The 19,674-nt window shown below is 39.0% G+C and overlaps 1 protein-coding gene across 1 annotated transcript; it reads right to left on the minus strand.

The window, feature by feature from the left end:
- Positions 1-488: 488 nt before the first annotated feature.
- On the minus strand, positions 489-9,381 carry GPR132 (G protein-coupled receptor 132). Its single transcript, XM_032226462.1, is given in 6 exon segments — positions 489-1,272; positions 1,274-1,466; positions 1,469-1,723; positions 1,726-1,908; positions 1,911-2,066; positions 9,245-9,381. Coding segments are annotated over 5 exon segments (933 nt in total). The 5' UTR covers positions 2,023-2,066; positions 9,245-9,381; the 3' UTR covers positions 489-1,082.
- Positions 9,382-19,674: the final 10,293 nt, after the last annotated feature.

Genomic DNA, 19,674 nt, shown 5'->3' on the forward strand with positions numbered 1-19,674 from the left:
AATTAATAATAATAAATAAATTGCCTTAGAAGGTAGGATCAGAGCCAGTGGGTTAAAAGTATAAGGGAATATTCAGCCAGGTTAGAATCAGGAGAAACATCCTGACTGTGCTGTCAGCAAGCGGAACAAACTGCCACACATCAAGGGATGAGTTCTTCTTCATTAGGAGATCTTGAAATGGAAGCTGGATGATCAGTGATGTTCTAGTAGAACCTGGACTGGGCAAGGAGTTGAACTAGATGATCTAAGGGCCCTTCCAACTTAGAGTTGAATCCCCTTGTATATTTCAGAAGTCGGAAACTCATCTTTAGATACAAATATATATTTTTTGTGAACATATGCAATTTTGCGATCACTTGCCATATAACCTCATAGATACCTGGATTGCATAAATTCAACATTGTGTTTGTGTGAACAATAAGGAAATACAATAAAGACTTGAGAAATTTATTCAAGAATAACTTATCATATTCAAAGATATTCTGACCATTACTTCAGCAGTTTAAAACAACCCAACACCCTAGAACACAGGTGTCAACTAACCATGTCACATGGCTGTATGTGACATATAGCGACATTTTTTCTTTTCGCGGGGCTGGGGTGGGCTTGACCTGTGCGTGACGCATCTGGTCTGCAGGCTGCCAGCTTGTCACACCTCCTAGAAGATATCCCAGAGAGGTAGCATTGCTTATTCACTTTGCATTTGTTTGGGGCTTGTGCTTTTTTTTTTTTCATTTTAGTCCTTTCCTCATTAGCAAAGAATTGATAAATGACTCAAAACTATATTAGCAGCTTCTCCATGATGCCATATGATCCTTGGTCAATGCATCATTATGTCTTCAGCATTGAATGGACATATCACAATATTGGTGACTTTATTGTGAAGGCCCATTGACTGAATTTAATGTATGAAGAAGATCAGAATTATCTGAAAGAGATGGCGACTACCAGAGAAAGAGAATGTTTCAGTGCATTTGAAAATGTTGTCCACATTCAGGTCTTTTAAAGGAGCCATACAAACTTTCAATAGTGAAGGGCAATAATATTGTCTTCTTTATTTCCCAGCTTGTGTGTTTATGATGTCAATGGGATTCATCTGATGAATGAAGTCCACACACTCTACATGTGCGATACATCTCACGCCTGACATTTTCACCAGCCAGCACATAGATAAATGGATCTGCAATGCTCTTGGCAGTGGAAAAGCACAGAAAGATCACAGAAGTAGTATATATGTTTTTCTCAAATGTGCATACCTGATCTCGGTGCGAAAAAGATAATGGCTCTCACAAGGAGCACAAAATGGTAGGGAGCGAAGCATAGTACAAATACAGAAATGATGGCAATTGCCACATTTCTCACTTTAGCTTTCTGGTCCGGATTGAGGCTGCAGCTGGTCTTAATACTTTGAAAAATCCTGTAGTTTGTGAAGAGAAGGACCCCCAGAGGAACGAGAAATCCACAAAGAACCGGCTGATATTGTAAAGGGCCAAATTGTAATTGAGAGGAGTTTCAAAGCAGGTTCCTCCGGTTTCTTCCTGGATACTTTTGTTGAAAAACACAGGGCAATAGATTGCAGCAATGATGCTAAAGAAGGCGACTGTGACTATAGTAGCAGTCCTTTGGGACCTGAAGCATTTCCCTCTGCTTTCCAGTGCGCGTACCACAGCCTTGTAGTGATCGATAGAAATGCAGCACAGGAGAAGAATGCTGATGTAGATGTGCAGAAAAAGATATAACCGGTCACACGGCAGGACAGTTTCTCCATAGTCCAACAATGGTTATTTTGCACATAGATGATCCAGAGGGGAAGAGTGCTCAGGTACATAATGTTGCACAGGGACAGGCCAAACAGGTAGATGGCTGTGATATTTTTTTTGCAAATTTGTACGAGTGTCACAAAAGCATTAGGCAGTTAGCTGGTAGGCCTATGGCAAAAATGAAGCTGTACACTACAATCAGGAGGTCACGGCTTTCTTCGAATGGCAGGTCTGTGGAATTGCATATACTTCTGTTACCCATGAGGTCATTCCACAAACGCTTCCTTCATTTGGAGCCCCTGTAACCTAAAAGCAAAATAGTTTGGTTAGGTAATCTAATCTACTTTCAAGTTCATTCCTAAAAACCACAATTTCTGCATAAGCACAGGTGTTCCTGATGGCATGGAATAGCTTTTTAAATTCAGGCTGATTTGTCAACTATGACATTAGCTATGTGAAAACAGCTTAGCTTCATTCACCAGACAATCTTTTGTATAGATCACTGCAATACATTATGAATGTCACAATGAAGATAAGTTGGAAGTTCCAGTTTAATGCTACTGATAGAAACTTGGGTACTGACTTGGATTGAGCATTATATTAAACTAACGTTGCATCATCTTCACAGGCATATAACTGAATTCAGTTCAAGGTGCTGGCAATAACCTGCAAAACCTTTGACCATAATACCAAAACAAACTTTATTTCCTGTGTATGCTGGTTTATTGAGTCCTGACTCCTGATATATGGTTAATTGAGAGTAGGAGTTCTCAAGAATAGTTCCCTGGATAAAGAATTCACTTCCCAGAGAGATCCACCCAGGGGTGTCAAACTCGTGTTGTCACGGCATTGTCACGTGACGTAGCATGACTTTTCTCCTTTGCTAAACCAGATGTGAGTGTGGCCAGTGCGTGACACATTTGGTTCATGGCCACGAGTTTGACGCCCCTGATCTAAAATATACTCCATTATTCTAGGAAGTGATGCATGATAATAGTATATGATGTTTACTAAGAGTTGCTCTGCCGCTGCTGACTAGAAACTAGGCGACTGAGCTCTAGTCCTGTTTTAGGCATGAAAGCTAACTGGGTGACTTTGGGCCAGTCACTTTCTCTCATCCCAACCCACCTCTCAGGGTTATTGTTATTATGGGGAAAAAGAGGAAGGGGAAGGAGTATTATGTAAGTTCACCACTTTGAGTTACTTATAAAATATTAAAGGTGGGATAAAAATCTAATAAACAGATGAATCATTGGAAAGTATCTGTGTTCTTTAGTGATCTTTCCCTCCAGAAGGAAACCTGATTCATGTGGAATTGTCACCAAGTTGATTGCAGGGCGTGTGTGTTGTGTGTGTCTAAACACTTCAGTTGAAGTTCCTGTCATGTATCAACATCATTATTATTATCATTATTATCATCTGTAGAAACTATGTTATTACCCTAGAGCAGGGTTCTCCACCAGTGGTAAAATTCAATTTTTTTTACTGCTGTTCTGCAGCCGTAGCTTGGTGGGTGTGGCAGGGGAAGGATACGGCAAAATCTCCATTCCCACCCCACTCCTGGCGCCAGCCAGAGGTGGTATTTGCTGGTTCTCCGAACTATTCAAAATTTCTGCTATCAGTTATCCAGAAGCTGCTGAATTTCACCCCTGTTCTCCACCTTGGCCACTTTAAGATGGGTGGATTCAACTCTCAGAATTCTCCAGTCAAGTCTACTCATCTTAAAGTGGCCAAGGTGGAAAATCATGGCCCTTTAGAAACATCAGTGCTTGCAACTCTTGAGGTGAATGTACCCTTTCTTCTAATTCAGGACTGTAAACCCACAATGAAATGGCTGGATTAAAATATCTCCTCTACTTGTTGAGCCTTAACATATGCTGCCCCAATCTCCCAGCCCTCTTCTGCCTCAGTCAGGAGGCCAGAAAGTTAAAGAAGTTAACACTTTAATGATGTGAAACAAATCAAGAAAGCAACTGCAAATTCCCTTGGATTTCTTCCTCCTCCCACAAGCCAGCATTGTTGCAGCTCAAGTAGAAGATGGATCTTGCTTACTACTGACAGTTCCCTCTTAATTCACCCTGTGCTCCTCTGTGCCTGCAGCCTGACAGCTGGGCTAATTTTTGGTACAGGCTTAGCACTCTTTCAGAAAAGGATTAGACCTGTGTCCAAACATACACTGGTTGACAGGTTGCTGGTGCAAAACATTTCCACATCACCCCCTTGTTAGTTGGGCAACTTGATAAGCTATTAACCCCAATGTTCCAAGCACCCGCTCATCTTGTTTCAACCTAATAAACTAATTTAGAAGAAGTTATTGGTATCTTTTTTCCTGTTATAGAACTAGGTGTCTTTTTTTTTCTTTTCTTTTCCATAGCTCAAGTCAAAATGGCCATGGAGTACACAAGTTGAAAGGGAGTGTTTCTTCTTTAGCCTAAAATGGTCAATGGGCAGATTTCAACATGACTCCATCAGCAACTGCACCAATGAACAAGGATCAAAATTCCAGCTCTTATTTTTGTTTGGGGTGAGGATAAAAAGACAAAAGGAATAAGTCAAGCTTTGCAGATTGTAAGATATTTATTTCAAACTTTGGAGGTGGAGGTGACTACTTGAAATCAATGAAACTGTATCTCTCTAGAATTGAGCTGGAGAACATAAGTAATCTATTCGTTACACATTCTGCCATGGAGCCTAAATCAAGACTTGGAGATCATTTCTCAACAATGTCTATGGAGATTCTCAGTCATCCAGGTCATGGTTGTCCCAAAGGTGATTTTTCTCTGAAGATATTTCGCTTCTCATCCAAGAAGCTGCTTTTTTGTGGATGAGAAGTGAAACGTCTGCAGAAGCTTCTTGGATGAGAAGTGAAACATCTTCAAACAAACCCCAGAAAGTTCAGTTGCCTCTGGAAAAAGCATCTTTGGGATTTCTCAACAATCACTCTCTCAGAAACAACATTGCATGCTGTGTGTGGAAGAGCTGAAATCAGAAGTCAGGCATCAAAAGCTCAAGGCTCCTGAATTGCAGCTGTTTGCAGTGCACCACTACAATCTGCCAAATATGCAAAGGCACCTTTTGAGACTAATCAGTGCATAATGTAAACAGCATAGAGATACTTTCCCTGGAGATAATTTTTTTTGAAAACCTCTGATTAAAATCCAGCTAGACCTATTGTAGTCATAGTATTTGGACCTAAGGTTTCATAAACTGCTCCAGGTGTTGTGAACCTGTAACCCTCCAGATGTTGATGAATCCCAGCTACCATGGGCAGTGGGGAAGGATACTGGAAACTACAATTCAGCAGCAACTGGAAAGCCACAGAATGTGCCACTTTGCCAATGCACAAAGTTTCAATGAGGATAATATGCAGCTGAATATATACCATATGTTGAAGCAGACTCCCTAATACATAAAAATTTGAATGGCCATTGGGACTTCCCCAGACTGATGTTCTCCAAATATGTTGCACGTACAGATTCTGGGAGATAAAGGGCATCGGGTTGAAGAGAGTTTCATTCCCTTTGCTTTGAACTGGTATCGCTATCTTTTACACTAGTGTGATAGGAAATATGAAAGGCAAAAGGAAGTGAAACGGGTTGGGTTACACAGGGTTGTTCAGGCGTCTTGCAAAACTAGTAGAGAAGTTGATGATGCAAAAAGTGTTGCAACAAATGAGGCCCCCAATGTCTCAGTTTGAAAAAGGCAGTTTTCAAACCATATAGCTCTGCTGATGAATTAAGACTGCAATGCCCATAAACTTGGCTAAGTTTAATGAGGGATATCATAGCAATAGCAGTTAGCAGTTAGACTTATATACCGCTTCATAGGGCTTTCAGCCCTCTCTAAGCGGTTTACAGAGTCAGCATATTGCCCCCAACAACAATCCGGGTCCTCATTTTACCCACCTCGGAAGGATGGAAGGCTGAGTCAACCCTGAGCCGGTGAGATTTGAACAGCCGAACTGCAGAACTGCAGTCAGCTGAAGTAGCCTGCAGTGCTGCATTTAACCACTGCACCACTTCGGCTCTTGATAGTCATAGTCTAAATAGAGTAGAAGAAGCCTATTCTATTTCAGCCAATATGAAACATCTTACTATTGAGTGGAGTAATAGAAAAAATATTGTGAAAAACAATGGTACCTTAAGCATTAGACCAAATGGCCAGTTGTTTTATTTATTTGTCACATTGTTCATCTCGGAAACAGTGACTCTGGCTGGTGTATAACAAAACTAAAAACAATGAATATTTTAAAAACAATAAATATTATTTTAAAGCTCTAAAATTTGTAAAAGCATAAAGCTAAAAGATTATGGCTATCACAGGAATTATCCAATTAACATACTCCATGCTTGAATTAGAACCGTGGTTAGAATGCTAACTCACTGCTTACTACAGGAGTTCGATCCAGACAGGTTCAAGGTTGATTCAGCCTTCCATCCTTCCGAGATTGGTAAATGAGGACCCAGATTGTAGGAGCCAATATGCTGAAGCTGTAGACTGCTTCGAGAGGGCTTGTGAAGCACTGTGAAATGGTATATAAGTGCTATTGCTATTTGACTAAGGATTATATGTACAGTATGTTCTATGTAAGTCTATTTTCTATCCACCTATAACATAAAACTTACAGATGTGACTACATTTGGAATATTCTCATTTATTTCAGTCATCACATCTCAAAATTAATCCTGTAGAGAACTAGAAGATGCAGAATAGGACAAATGATATTACTGATTGAATTGGAACATTTGTTAACATGCAATTTGTAACATTTGTTGGGCCTCACTTACAAACCGTTGGTGAAATGTGACTTAGAATCTGAATAAATCATAGATTGCCAGCTCAGTGCAACATTTGAATGCAGTGATAAGAGATACCGTGGATAAGTCCAATGGAAGAAGAATATGAAATTCACTCAGAACATTATACTTAAATAAAATTGGTGCACGATATTTTATCTTTGATATTTTTCCATTTCTGATTGCTAAAATAGAGAATTCATTTTCAAAAATTGCTGGAAAGATAAATAGGTCATTTTTACATAGCTGATGTCTGTCTGTCTACTTACCCACCTACCTACCTATGTACCTATCTTTGGTGTCTATCTATCATATTTAGAAACCATCCATGTCTCTCATAGTTTAACTCTGGGCAATGCATAAATTCAACAATTCTGGAAAAATGATTCATTCTAGAATGAAATAAAAGTTGAATTGCCATTTCAATATATGATATCACTGAACTTTACCAAACCATACATCTCCTCTATATATACTGAATTAGCTTTTTGCATTATAACTGCTGCAAAGATATGCTTCTTCCTGGAAAGTTTGTTTGATTCCTTCAACAAAAGAATGGCTAACCAAATTCTGAGAGTATTTTTCAAGGTCTAAAAACTTCGTATTTTAAAAATCAACATTATTAGCAAGTTGAAAAAAAATCTGTATAAAAAGAGAAAACATTTGGGGCTTTTCTTTGAGTAAGAAAGATAAATATAGGCAGAGAATACTTTTTTTCTTTGTTGCATGATACCAAAATTAGGGGTGATGCAATAAACATGATGGAATAGATTAGGGGTGTCAAACTCGCGCCGTCATGTCATCACATGACGTATTGTGACTTTCCCCCCTTCGCTAAAATGGGGTGGCTGTAGCCAGTGCATGACACATCTGGCCTGTGGGCGAGTTTGACACCCCTGGGATAGATAAAATAGTAACCTCCTCATTATCTGCAGAAGGAGGCTGCTACAGAAGGAATTCACTACCCAAAGAATGGGTAGCAATGTTTTTTTAAAACTCTGTACAGTAAATTGAATTAATAGAGGATCAGGCTATTAATGTCTCAGTTGGTGGCTCCTGATAGCTAGATTGTTCATCTGCTTAAAAAAAAACCCTGATATTTCACCATACCTATATGGTTCTTTCCGTTCTCTTAACACATAAATAAACTCAGAACATTTTAGTCAGTTGTCTCAGAGTTAGTCATTAGTGGCGTTTGTAAGAGGAAGAAACGAAAAGTGTCCTTTTGGATCATTTAGACATTGGAAATGTATCATCAAAGCCACAAATAGGTAGGCACATGTTTAATATTTTCCTCAAAAAACACCTAGTAGATACAATGGATATCTTAACTCCAAGTGGTGCAAAGTAAGAGTGTTTCAATCAAGAAAATGAGAGCAGAGAAATTGGAGTGGAATTATGTAAGAAACAAACTATGAGCTGAAATCTAGTATTACCAAATTTTTTCTTTGAAAAAAAAATGTGCTCAAACAAATCCCAGACTTATCTTTGAAATAAGTCCAAAAAAAGAGTTAAGAGTTGTTAACCTAATCTTGCAAAGCTTCTTCTCTGGCAATATTGTACTGCAAACTTTGCTAGACCAATTCTCGAATACAGCTCGTCTGTCTGGAATCTGCACTATATATTGGACATTAACACAATTGAGCAAGTTCAGAGGTATTTTACAAGGAGAATACTCCACTCTTCTGCTTGCAACAGAATACCTTATGCCACCAGGCGTGAAATTTTGGGCTTGGACAACCTAGAACTACACCGCCTATGGTCTGACCTAAACATAGTACACAAAATTATCTGCTACAATGTCCTACCTGTCAATAACTACTTCAGCCTCAACTGCAATAATACATCAGCACACAATAGATACAAACTCAAGGTAAACAGCTCCAAAGCTGATTGCAAAAAATACAACTTAAGCAAGAGAGTGGTCAATGCCTGGAATGCACTACCTGACACTGTTGTTACATTCTCAAACCCCCATAACTTTATCTGTCTACTGTTGACCTCACTCCATTCCTAAGAGGTCAGTAGGGGTGTCCATAAACGCACCAGCGGGCCTAATTTCCCTGCCCTGTCCCCATTTATTTGTACCCATTTCCTGTCTTCTTATTCATGTTTATTCTTATTCATGTTATCTTGTACATGAGTGGCAAATTAAATAAATAAAAAATAAAATAAAACTACTACCTCATGGGAAGACCACTGTATCCAGAAATTAATGAATTTAAGTACACAACTTAGTAGATACAATTGAAAAACAAAACCAAAGGGGCATATGACGTTTTGTAAAACCAGTTAAAAAACCACAGTGAAGTATGACTGCTTAAAGACAAATAGCATTGTTGAAATCTTATCAAAATTAGTAGATAAGATTAGTAGAAACGAAAATGGGAATGTTAGAAACATTATAGCCAGTGATACTTTTTGTACTGTATTTCCAAGAGAGAGATAGTAACATGATTTAATTATTCATTAATGTATTAAATGCATGCGGGGACACATCACACAGCTAGCAATATTTAAAAAATATACACAATAGAACACATTTGCAAACCACAAAAACAGCAGCAAGGACTGAACCAACATATCACAACAATTAATATAATCATAAAACAGACCTCCATTTGTCAGTGTTCTATCGGAACATCAGAAATAAAATATTTCTTTCTGCAAAAGAGGAGCAACACTTACCTTGATAGTATGCAGCAGTCATCATATTATGACTTCTGAATTTACCACATGTGTAGAAATACTTCAAGATGATGATAACCACAAGGTTTTTTTTTCAGTAACTTCTCCAATCAGCCCTCAATCTTGCCACTGCTGCTTTGCCTGTTCTCCTTCAACCCCTCTCATTTGGGTTAGAAAATTAGAAGAATGTGAAATATAGATAAATGGGAAGATACCAGAGAGGAAATGATTCATTAGAGTTGATGCAATTGTTAAAGCAGACGTACTGTTTTAAAAAGCTCATGTGGGAATTTTTTTTTAAAGAGGGTTGAATACCAGTGAAGTGCTATGCTTACACGTGGTCTAAGGGTTTTCTTCCAAATAATGATTGACCTTATGGTCTGAAGATACTATGTAGTCAGATAAAAATGGTCCGCAAGTGAATAACTAGACTCGGGGAGTACCCAGGACTCCACAATTCAACCCTGAGCTACATATATTCTCTTCTATTAATATTTAACCCAAGTAGATATATTTACAGGTAGTCCTCTATTTACAACAGTTTATTTAGTGGCTATTTGAAGTTACAATGATCCTGAAAAATGTGACTTATGCCCGTTTTTCACACGGCATTGCAGCATCCCTATAGTTACATAATCAAAATTCAAATGCTTGGGAACTAACTCATATTTATGATGGTTGCAGTATCCTGGGGATGGGGTGGGAGTCAGACAAAACAGGCCCAGGAAATTACAGACCAATCAGCCTAACACCAATACCTGGGAAGTTACTGGAAAAGATTATACCCCCCCCCCTCAAAAAAAAAATCTGTGAACAGCTAGAAACAAACTAAACTAATTTTTTATATTTTTATCAACTAAATTTTAGATTTTTATAACTAAAAGCCAGCCTGGGTTTGTTAAAAACAGAACATGCCAAACCAATCGTATTTCATTCTTTGACAAAGCGACTAAATTAGTAGACTAGTAGAGTGTGGACATACTATAGTTAGACTTAAGCAAGGCATTTGACAAAGTAGACCACAACCTACTTCTTGGTAAGCTAGAAAAATGTGGTATATACCACATCACTACCAGATGGATTTGTAACTGGTTGACAAACTGTACTCAATTAATCGTCCTTAATGTACTAGGCCTACATGGAGAAAGTAAGCAGTGAGGTACCAAAAGGTTCCATCTTAGACCAAGTACTCTTCAATATCTTCATAAATGACTTAGATGAGGGAATATAAGGGAAACCCATCAAATTTGCAGATGACACTAAGCTGGCAGGAATAGCCAACACCACAGAAGACAAGTTCAGGATTCAAAAAAGATCTTGACAGACGTGAACAATAGACCTATCCAACAAAATGAAATTTAATGTGGACAAAAGCAAGATTTTACCCTTAGGCAGGAAAAACCAAAGGTACTGTACAAGTACAGATTAGGCAAAACCTGGTTTAAAAACAGTAACAGTGAGAGTGACCTAGGAATCCTAGTGGACAATCACTTAAATATGAGCAGGAAAGAGCGGGGATTGTGTGTGTATGCGTAGGGTGGTGCTGTGTTGTGCAGATAGAATTATGGGTGTGGGCATGCCCGTGTACAACCCCCCTGCTTTTGGCACGCGATGGCAAAAAGGTTAGCCATCACTGGTATAGGGTCTCCTGCTTGAGCAGGGTGTTGGACTGGAAGACCTCCAAGGTCCCTTCCAGATCTATTCTGATTGATTGATTGATTGAATTCCTCAGCCAGCCACAAGTCTTAAAGTGTTAAATTTGCCTCCAGAAGTTCTGAGTGCTCCAAAGCTGGAGGTTTTAAAGAAGAGATTGGACAACCATTCGTCTGAAATGGCAATGGGGCAGGGATGTCAAACTCAATTTCATTGAGGGTCTTATCAGCATTGTGTTTGACCTTGGGGGGCCAGGGTGCATGTGGCCTGGCTGGGCATGACCCATTCGATGTCACTCCTGTTGGGGGCACCTGTGGTGGTCCAAGTGCTCTGCCAGCGGAAACAGGCTCCTGAGCTCTGCTTTTGCCTGCAACAGTCTCCTGCAACCCTCTGCAGTGAAAATAGAGCTTGGGAGGGCCGTACGCAGTCCCCCAGAGCTCTGTTTTCGCTGGCCCAGTCCTTTGCTGTTTTCAGGGCAGCCTCGTGGGCAAGATCAAAGCATCCTGCGGGCCGGATTCTTCCCCCGGACCTTGAGTTTGACACCCTTGGTATAGGGTTTCCTGCCTGAGCAGAGGGTTAGACTAAGAGACCTCCAGGGTCCCTTCCAACTCTATTATTCTGTTAGCCTGGATCATGTGGTCATCTTTGGCAAAGTTAGTGGGAATCCAGATTCACTTAACAACTGTGTCACTAACCTAACAACTGCAGGGATTCACTTACCAACTGAGGCAAGAAAGATTGTAAAATGGGTCAAAACACACTAACAACTACCTTGTATAGCAACAGACAATTTGGACTCAAAATTTCAAATTGTAAGTCAAAGACTGTCTGTACTCAAGAGTTTTAGCCAGTGAAACTGAGCATGCTGTAGGTTCTGAATGGCAGAGAATTCAATAGAAAGATCACGCTTCTGATTTTGGCAATGCAAGTTATTAAGGAAAGTCAGAGAAGTGGTAAGGGATATGGTAGAACATACTTAGATACTTCCAAAATCACTGAAATTTTGTTGGGGACTCTGCATGACTTGTGAACTATGGGTTGTTATACCTGCTGTTCTTTGTTTTCTCTCCCATTGTGTTTCCTTCCTTCTCCCTTTCTTCATAGGCATCTGCAGCAGGAGGGGAGCAAGTGGGGGGACAAAGGTTGTCATCTGTGTCAACAAGGACCATGGTAGGTGTTGGAATTCCTGGACACCTGGTGACAAATAGGCTACAGGACTCAGGACTATTGGTGGAGCAACTGCATGACTACTGTAAAAAACGTTATTTACCTGTTACACATACAGTATATGAATGACTGAAAGCAAAGAAATAATAATCTGGTATTACAAATCCAATCCAATGAGAAGAAGAGATCTAAAAAGAATGTGCTGGTTCTGGAAAGAACAACATCCAGAATCTGGAAACAAAAACAGAACAGAGGCTAGCAGATCAATTTTGATTTATAATAAGAAATAAAGTATTCACGAAAGTAGAATTGGAAGAACTGCAAGGGTCTAGGCAGAGCAAAGAAATAGAAGCCTTGCCAGAATAGCTTTGTGTAGTAGAAAACTCTGTGGGTAAGTGATAAAGGAAGCAAGCATAGCTGCTAAACCATTTTCAATCCCACACCAGACACTCTGGCCTCTGCTACTTTCTCAGAAAGAATAAAGCCTTATAAGTAAAACAAAAAAGGAACTGAAACAAACAATATCTGAGCCACATGTAAAAACAAGGCTGCCTGCATGAAAGCTTAGAAAGAAACAGGTAACACTACTGCTAGTCCTTGACCTATGACCACAATTGAGCCCAAAATTTCCATTGCTAAGTGAGACATTGAGTTTTGTCCCATTTAATGACCTTTGTTGCCTCAGTTGTTACATGAGTCACTGCAGTTGTTAAGTTAGTAACATGGTTGTTAAGTGAATCTGTTTTCCCCCATTGACTTTGCTTGACAGAAGGTTACAGAAAGGAATTGCATGGCTCCAGGACACTGCAACTGTCATAAATATGAGTCAGTTGGCAACAGTCTAAATTTTGATCACGGGACCATAGGGATGCTGCAATGGCCGTAAGTGTGAAAAATGGTCACATCAGTGCTGTTTTAACTTCCAACGCTCATTAGATGAACTGTTGTAAGTATGGAACTACTTGTATTAAAATATGCCAATATAGTGGTTTCAATATAAGCATCAACTCACTATAGGGAAAAAACCCCAACTAATGGAACTGGGTGTGTCTAGTTTAATAGAAAGAAGGACTAGGGGAGACATGATAGCAGTGTTCCAATATCTCAGGGGTTACCATAAAGAAGAGGGAGTCAAACTATTCTCGAAAGCACCTGAGGGTAGAACAAGAAGCAATGGGTGGAAGCTAATCAAGGAGAGAAGCAACTTAGAACTGAGGAGAAATTTCCTGACAGTTAGAACAATTAATCAGTGGAACAGCTTGCTTCCAGAAGTTGTGAATGCCCTAACACTGGAAGTCTTTAAGAAGATGTTCGATAGCCATTTGTCTGAAACGGTATAGGTTTCCTGCCTAGGCAGGGGGTTGGACTAGAAGACCTCCAAGGTCCCTTCCAACTCTGCTATTGTATTGTAATGTACAGCACAGCTGCAGTTAAACCTGATTGCCTGTGATGCAAAATCAACGAACAAGAAAAAGAGCCAAACTGTGTGCCACCAAAATAGAAGATCTGGATGGAAAATAAGACCAGCAGGTTAAGATTAGATGCAAACAAGCTAGAACAGAGGAAAGAAAAGTAATTGAAGAATAAGACCAAAGAGTACCTGATGAAGAAATATCATCTCGAAACAAGGAAGATCAAGGAACCACTGGAGATAATAAAGCAGCAAATAACAGGTATAGCTAAGATCAGATAGGAAGCTCAAATTACACACAATAGTCAAAATCTTAAATTTCAGTAGAATTAGAACTATAGGCAGAACCATTCCTAATCCATCAATGAATGAGAAAACACCTGACAAGGAATAAACAGTGCAGTTCTCGGTCAGTACTGAGTGAAGACGAACTGCATGGCCTTTGGTTGAAACATTTGACTTGTTGTAAAGCAGTTTAATAGCATTCAGTATTGAGGTGAAATTGGAGATTGGTTAACATCTGGCAAAAGCTATTTAACAATAAAAATTCCAGCAAAAGGGACAGCACCGGGCAATTACGAGTCAATTACCTGCTTACCAACAACTTTCAAATTGCTAATTAAATGCAGTCCAACAGCATCTAGTTGAAAACAAGCTCCTGCCACCTGAACAGAAAGGAATCTGCTGAAGCAACTGCCCAAAGAAAAGATCAGCTCCTAATTGCTAAGGTGATTTTGAAAAACTACAAGAGAAAACCTTAATCCTAACCCTGAATGTGGCTTAGATTGATTATAAGAAGACATTCAACTCCTTGTGAATAGTAGTACCAAAAGTACTCATAGTAATATGTCACTTGGGGCAATCCCAAAACAAAACAGGAGCACCATTAGCATTGACAAAATCACAATTAGTCAACTGCAAAAGACAGCATTACTTGGAACAGCTTATATCCTGCAGCATTTAACACCATTAACAACAACATCTGTCTATCTTGGGTCCTTGGGAAGAACTGAATAGGTGGATAACAATGCCAAACATCCAGTTTAAGCATCTGGTTGACTATGTCACCACTCATAATATGTGACCAATATAATAATTCATCATCATTACCTGCCAAGCATGCCAAATGCATTGCTTTCCTTATTGCTCATTGCTAGTGTTTTCTCAACATTCAGGGAAACATATTAAAATGATCAAACCTTTACTGATAGATTCTGAAGGTGGAAGTTCTAGATTGCTGTTAAGCCTTCTCGAGATCATCATCAAACTTTTTTCTTGAATTTGTTTCTCTTTTTTAAAAAAAGTTTTGCATTCCTGGAAGCAGGAATAAAAAAATATAATAAAACTGTCTGTAGTGGGATCAAGGGACATCAAGTATGAAACCTACCTACATTGTGTTGTATATTATGTGTATTGTGTGACTGCATGGACATAGGAAAGAAGCAGAGCTTGTGATACAGGATAGAGCTGCCTTCAGCATTTTGAGAAGAGCAGTGGCACCTATGGTCTCCTATAGATATTCCAAGGGAAAACATTTACATTATGGCAGTACAAACACTCACCATGACAGACCAAGATAAATTGTTGGATAGCAGACGGTTATAATTCACTGAAAAACTTCTCAATATTTACACTTCCCCTTAAAAATAGTTTGCTTGCCCCCAGATTCAAATGGATTTGGAATCCTTACACCAATAGAAAGAAAGTCAAGGAGGGGACATTTAAAAGTCCTTCTTTATGATGTGTCATACTGCTAGGAAGGCACTAAAAGTAGAAAAGGTATTTTGTGAATTAGTACCTTTTTCTATAAATGATAACTGAGTCAGAATTCTCAGAAATAACATTTTAGGATTTTTAAAAAATCAAACACACAACCTCTTTTTTTTCAGGTCAGAAGACTGCTATAATTATTCAACAGGAAAATGATTTTTCTCTCTCTCCAAATGATGAAGAGTGAATCAAAAGGATTTCTATTTGTCAAAGAATGGGGGAAATGATATGGGTGGTATTGATGGAAATGCACAAGTGTGGTGTGGTGTGGTAGGTAAGGTACTGGATCTAAATTCTTGGGAGTCCACTTAAAGGCTTTGAACCACTTACTTTCTCTCAGCCCACTACTGTTGTTCCGAACAAAGAAATAGAGGAAGGGATAAAGAAATAAAAAAACAGATGAAAAGGTGGGATGCCATGTTTGATCTTATCAAAACCAGATAAGAGGTTGAACAATTCTCTTTGGAAGGATTTTGTTACAAAAGGAAACTTCAACCCCAAAATGTATTTGTATTTTTTAGTGATGAATCCGACATTTTAGGTTGCTGTCCTTACAGACATCCCTACTGCACTCATCTTATTGACATTTCATAAACAGTAACTTCGTTGTTCTCATACACCTTGGAATAAGATGGTGCTTGAGCCCCTTTGGTTTTGGATCTTTTGAGGGGGTTTTTTTTGTGTTCCATGTTGGTGTTTTGGTTAATTGTTTTCCTTTTCTTTGATAATTTTTTTTCATTCTCTTTGAATTGTAAACTACCTGGAATATCTGTGAAGTCAGGAAGCCTTAAACTTGAATTAAATAAGTAAATTAGTACAAAGTCTTAGATTTGGGTACTTATTCTCAGGAATTATATTTACAGTATTCTATTTAAGTCCTTAATTCAGTTTGAACTCTGACAAAAAACCACTTGAAGAGACTAGAAGCATTTGAAATATGGATTTACAGGCGGCCGTTACATATAAGTTGGATTGACAAAATCAGAAAGGAGGAGGTGATAAGCTGCCTGGGAAAGCCAAGGAAAATCATCAAAATTGTAAAAAAAGCAAAAGTTAGAATATTTTGGACATGTGATGTGATACCCAGAAAAATATGGCATACTTCACCTAATCCTCCACGGAAAGATTGAAGGCAAATGAAGTCTAGGCAGAAAAAGAACATAATGGCTTCAAAAATTTAAGGAATTGGATTGGACAAAACTCAACAGCATTTTTTGTGTGTGACTGTTGATAAAAATAGGATCACCAACATGATCATCAACATCCGATGATGGATATGGTACAAGAGGAAGACAAATTCAATTTCTATATGACTTAAATTTTCTATAGCCTATCTACTTACTATTGTATGGTGTGCTGAATATAGTATTATTTTTTTTCTATAAATCAATAAATCCACAGGGGTGCACAGGGGTATCTGCATGTGGGATGTACCTGAAAAACAGAAAAAGTTTGATTGCACCATTGGTGCCATCTTTACTTAAAAAAAAACAATAACCACATTGTGCGGTATAAATTCATTTATAAATATTTGTTTATTGTAAGATGCCCAAAGTCACTCAGGTTAGATGGGTCATATAAGAATGTGATGAATAAATAAATTAAACCCATCCATCAATCCATCTGGCTTACATCTGAGGCCCACTTTGTCTCACACTGACTTGGTACTGGGTGGAGACTCAGGACATTGCTTGCTTCTTGAAGGTTGCAGCTATTATTCGATATTTGGTTTTCTTGAAAGTTGATGTCTAACTTTGCTCGGGACTTCTTTTTTTGAGATCTTCAACAACAAGCGGCTGGCATTTCAGGCTTCCTGAGTCTTCCTGTTTTATACTTTCCCTTGCTCTAGAAGACTCTTCCTCTGAAGAATCTCTAAAATTGTTTGCAACATCACTGGTGTTACCACAAGTGCTGGTAGCTCTTCCTGTGGGTGTTCAGGCACCACTGTGGCTTCCCATGTCTCTGTTCTGCTCTTGAACTTTCAGCCCTTTTAACCTATTTCTTCCTGCCTGTTTTTTGCTCAAATCTTGATGTCTTCTATCTTGTTTCTTTCACTGTGCTGCCCTATTTCATCATTAGTCAGACCCTATTTTAAAGGGTTGGTACATAAAATAAAGAAAGGGTAATGCTCTTATAATATCAGGGAAGTTTTAGTGATTTTTTTTTGCTGTCTGTCTTTCACAATACAGAATATCAGAGTTTGAAGGGACCTTGGAAGTTTTCTAGTCCAGCCTTCTGCTGAAGCAGACCTCATACCATTCCAGACAATGACTGTCCAACATTTTTAAAACATCCAGTGATAGAGCATCCACAACCGCTGGAGGCAAGCCATATCATTTTCTTGCCTAGTTTGACTTGAATTCCTAATCTAGGGCCGTGATAGCCCAGGGATTAAGACTTGGGCTTGTTGGCTGGAAATTCGCCAGCCCAGGTTCAAGGCCCAAGTGCTACATGATAGGGTGAGCTCCTGTTACCTGCTCCAGCTCCTGCTCACCTAGCAATTCAAAGCATACAAATGCAAATGATAAATAGGCACCACTTTGGTGGGAGGTTTATGGTGTTCCATGTGCCTTGGTGTATAGCAGAAGTGGGTTGTTGCTGGTTCGGCATGGTTCGGCTGAACCAGTAGTGGAATTCAGGTTTGGGTCACAGAACCGGCAGCGACCCAGGCCTGACATACCCCTGAACCCTTGCTGCCGCTTTGCCACTGCCATTTTGGATTTTGGTGGCTGTGTGTGCGCAGTTCAATGTAAATTGTTCTGCACGTGCACGGAGAACAATTTACATTGAAGAGTGCACACATGTGCAAACGCGTGGCTGCCATGCATGAGCTCAAAGCGTGCGCACATGTTGCGTGCGAGTTGCAAACTGGCAGTAACGCCGGCAGCAACCCACCCCTGGTGTATAGTCATGCTGGCCACATGACCTTGGAAGTATCTTCGGATAACACTGGCTCCCTTGGCTAAGAAATGGAGATAAGCACCCACCCACCCCCCTAGAGTCAGACAGGACTGGAAAGAGGGAACTGTTACCTTTACCATTATTCCTAATCTATTTTATGGTACTGCTTTTGATAGGTTGAAGTATATGGCACCTTGAACACCTGGGAGAAGATAGGATATAAATTTAATAAACTTCAAAAATGGATGCTTTTGAAGATTAGCATGAAGGGAAACTTATTGGTTGAGAGGGGCTGCTCAATTCATGAATTTACGGTAACTCTTTAAACACTGAAAAAATGCCACTTTCTTTTCCTTTTCTTTCCCTTCTTCAAAGTTTTTAGTCACCGTTTCTCATTTATTCTCAGTTAGGTATGGAAATCATTTGGGGAAGTTTCACTATGATTGTTGCAAGTTGCTAAGCAACATAACTCTACACCAGTTGAACTCTGGGTTGAAAAACAATCAGAGAAAATGCCATAAAACAAATGGAGTGGAGCATGTTAGTCCTGATTGACCTGGGGCCTCCATGTTTTTAATGTTCGTTTGTTCTGATTAGAATAAATGCCAAGCATTTATCCTTACACCCTGGTTCAAAATGCAACAGGGTATGAATGCATTTTTTTTAAAAAAATCCTCCCTTTTAGCTGCAGAATATGTGAGTGTGATTGTACATCTACTCTTAAACACCAGGTGTATACTGTGTGTATTTACCCAGTTATTAGATGTAGAAATTAGTAATTTAAGATGTAAACCAATTGACCCTGATAGTACACTGTTCTTTAAGCACATATTGTATATAAAAGAGAATATATATTAATCACTAATCCAAATATATCTTTCCATGAAAATAAAACATGGAGCTCAGCTATGTGAAATTAGGCCAGTATCCCCATCACAAAAATGTTTTCCCAGAGAAATCAAAACTATTAGCTTAGAAATAAAACATTTACAAGATTGAAGAATGCTAATAAGCATGAAAAAATGCTGGGAAGTGAGTAGAAGTTTTGTAACTTACATGATACACTATATGCAACAATATACTGGGCTGCTATATCTAATACGTGTATATTTTCATTTGCATAAATCTAAAAAGAGGAATTGCAACCCCATCCTTCTCTCAGCGTATCTTTGCCTCCACGGTCTGTAAATCAATTTCTGCTTCAGTGTAACACACCCCATCTCCAGTTTAAATGACTCCTTTTATGGAAAATCCCTCCTTCCCTCCTCCCCCCCCCCCACTAATTGAAATGTAATATAAATTCCATTATAGGAGATCAGATGAATACATTTGTTAGAAACATGGCTGGGCCATTCTTGTTACAATCACAATTGTATTTCCATTTGTATTTCTGAATAGCTGAGGCTGATTTTAAAATGGGCGTTGCTAAGCTGGAGGGCAGGAAATCTTCAGTTCTCTGGTTTTTTTTACTTTTTTCCCTTTGTAACGTCTTCAACAATAAGTCACCAAGTTTCTTCTACAAGAACTA

This window comes from Thamnophis elegans, chromosome 1 (genome assembly GCF_009769535.1).
Source record: "Thamnophis elegans isolate rThaEle1 chromosome 1, rThaEle1.pri, whole genome shotgun sequence".
Classification (NCBI taxonomy): Eukaryota; Metazoa; Chordata; class Lepidosauria; order Squamata; family Colubridae; genus Thamnophis; species Thamnophis elegans.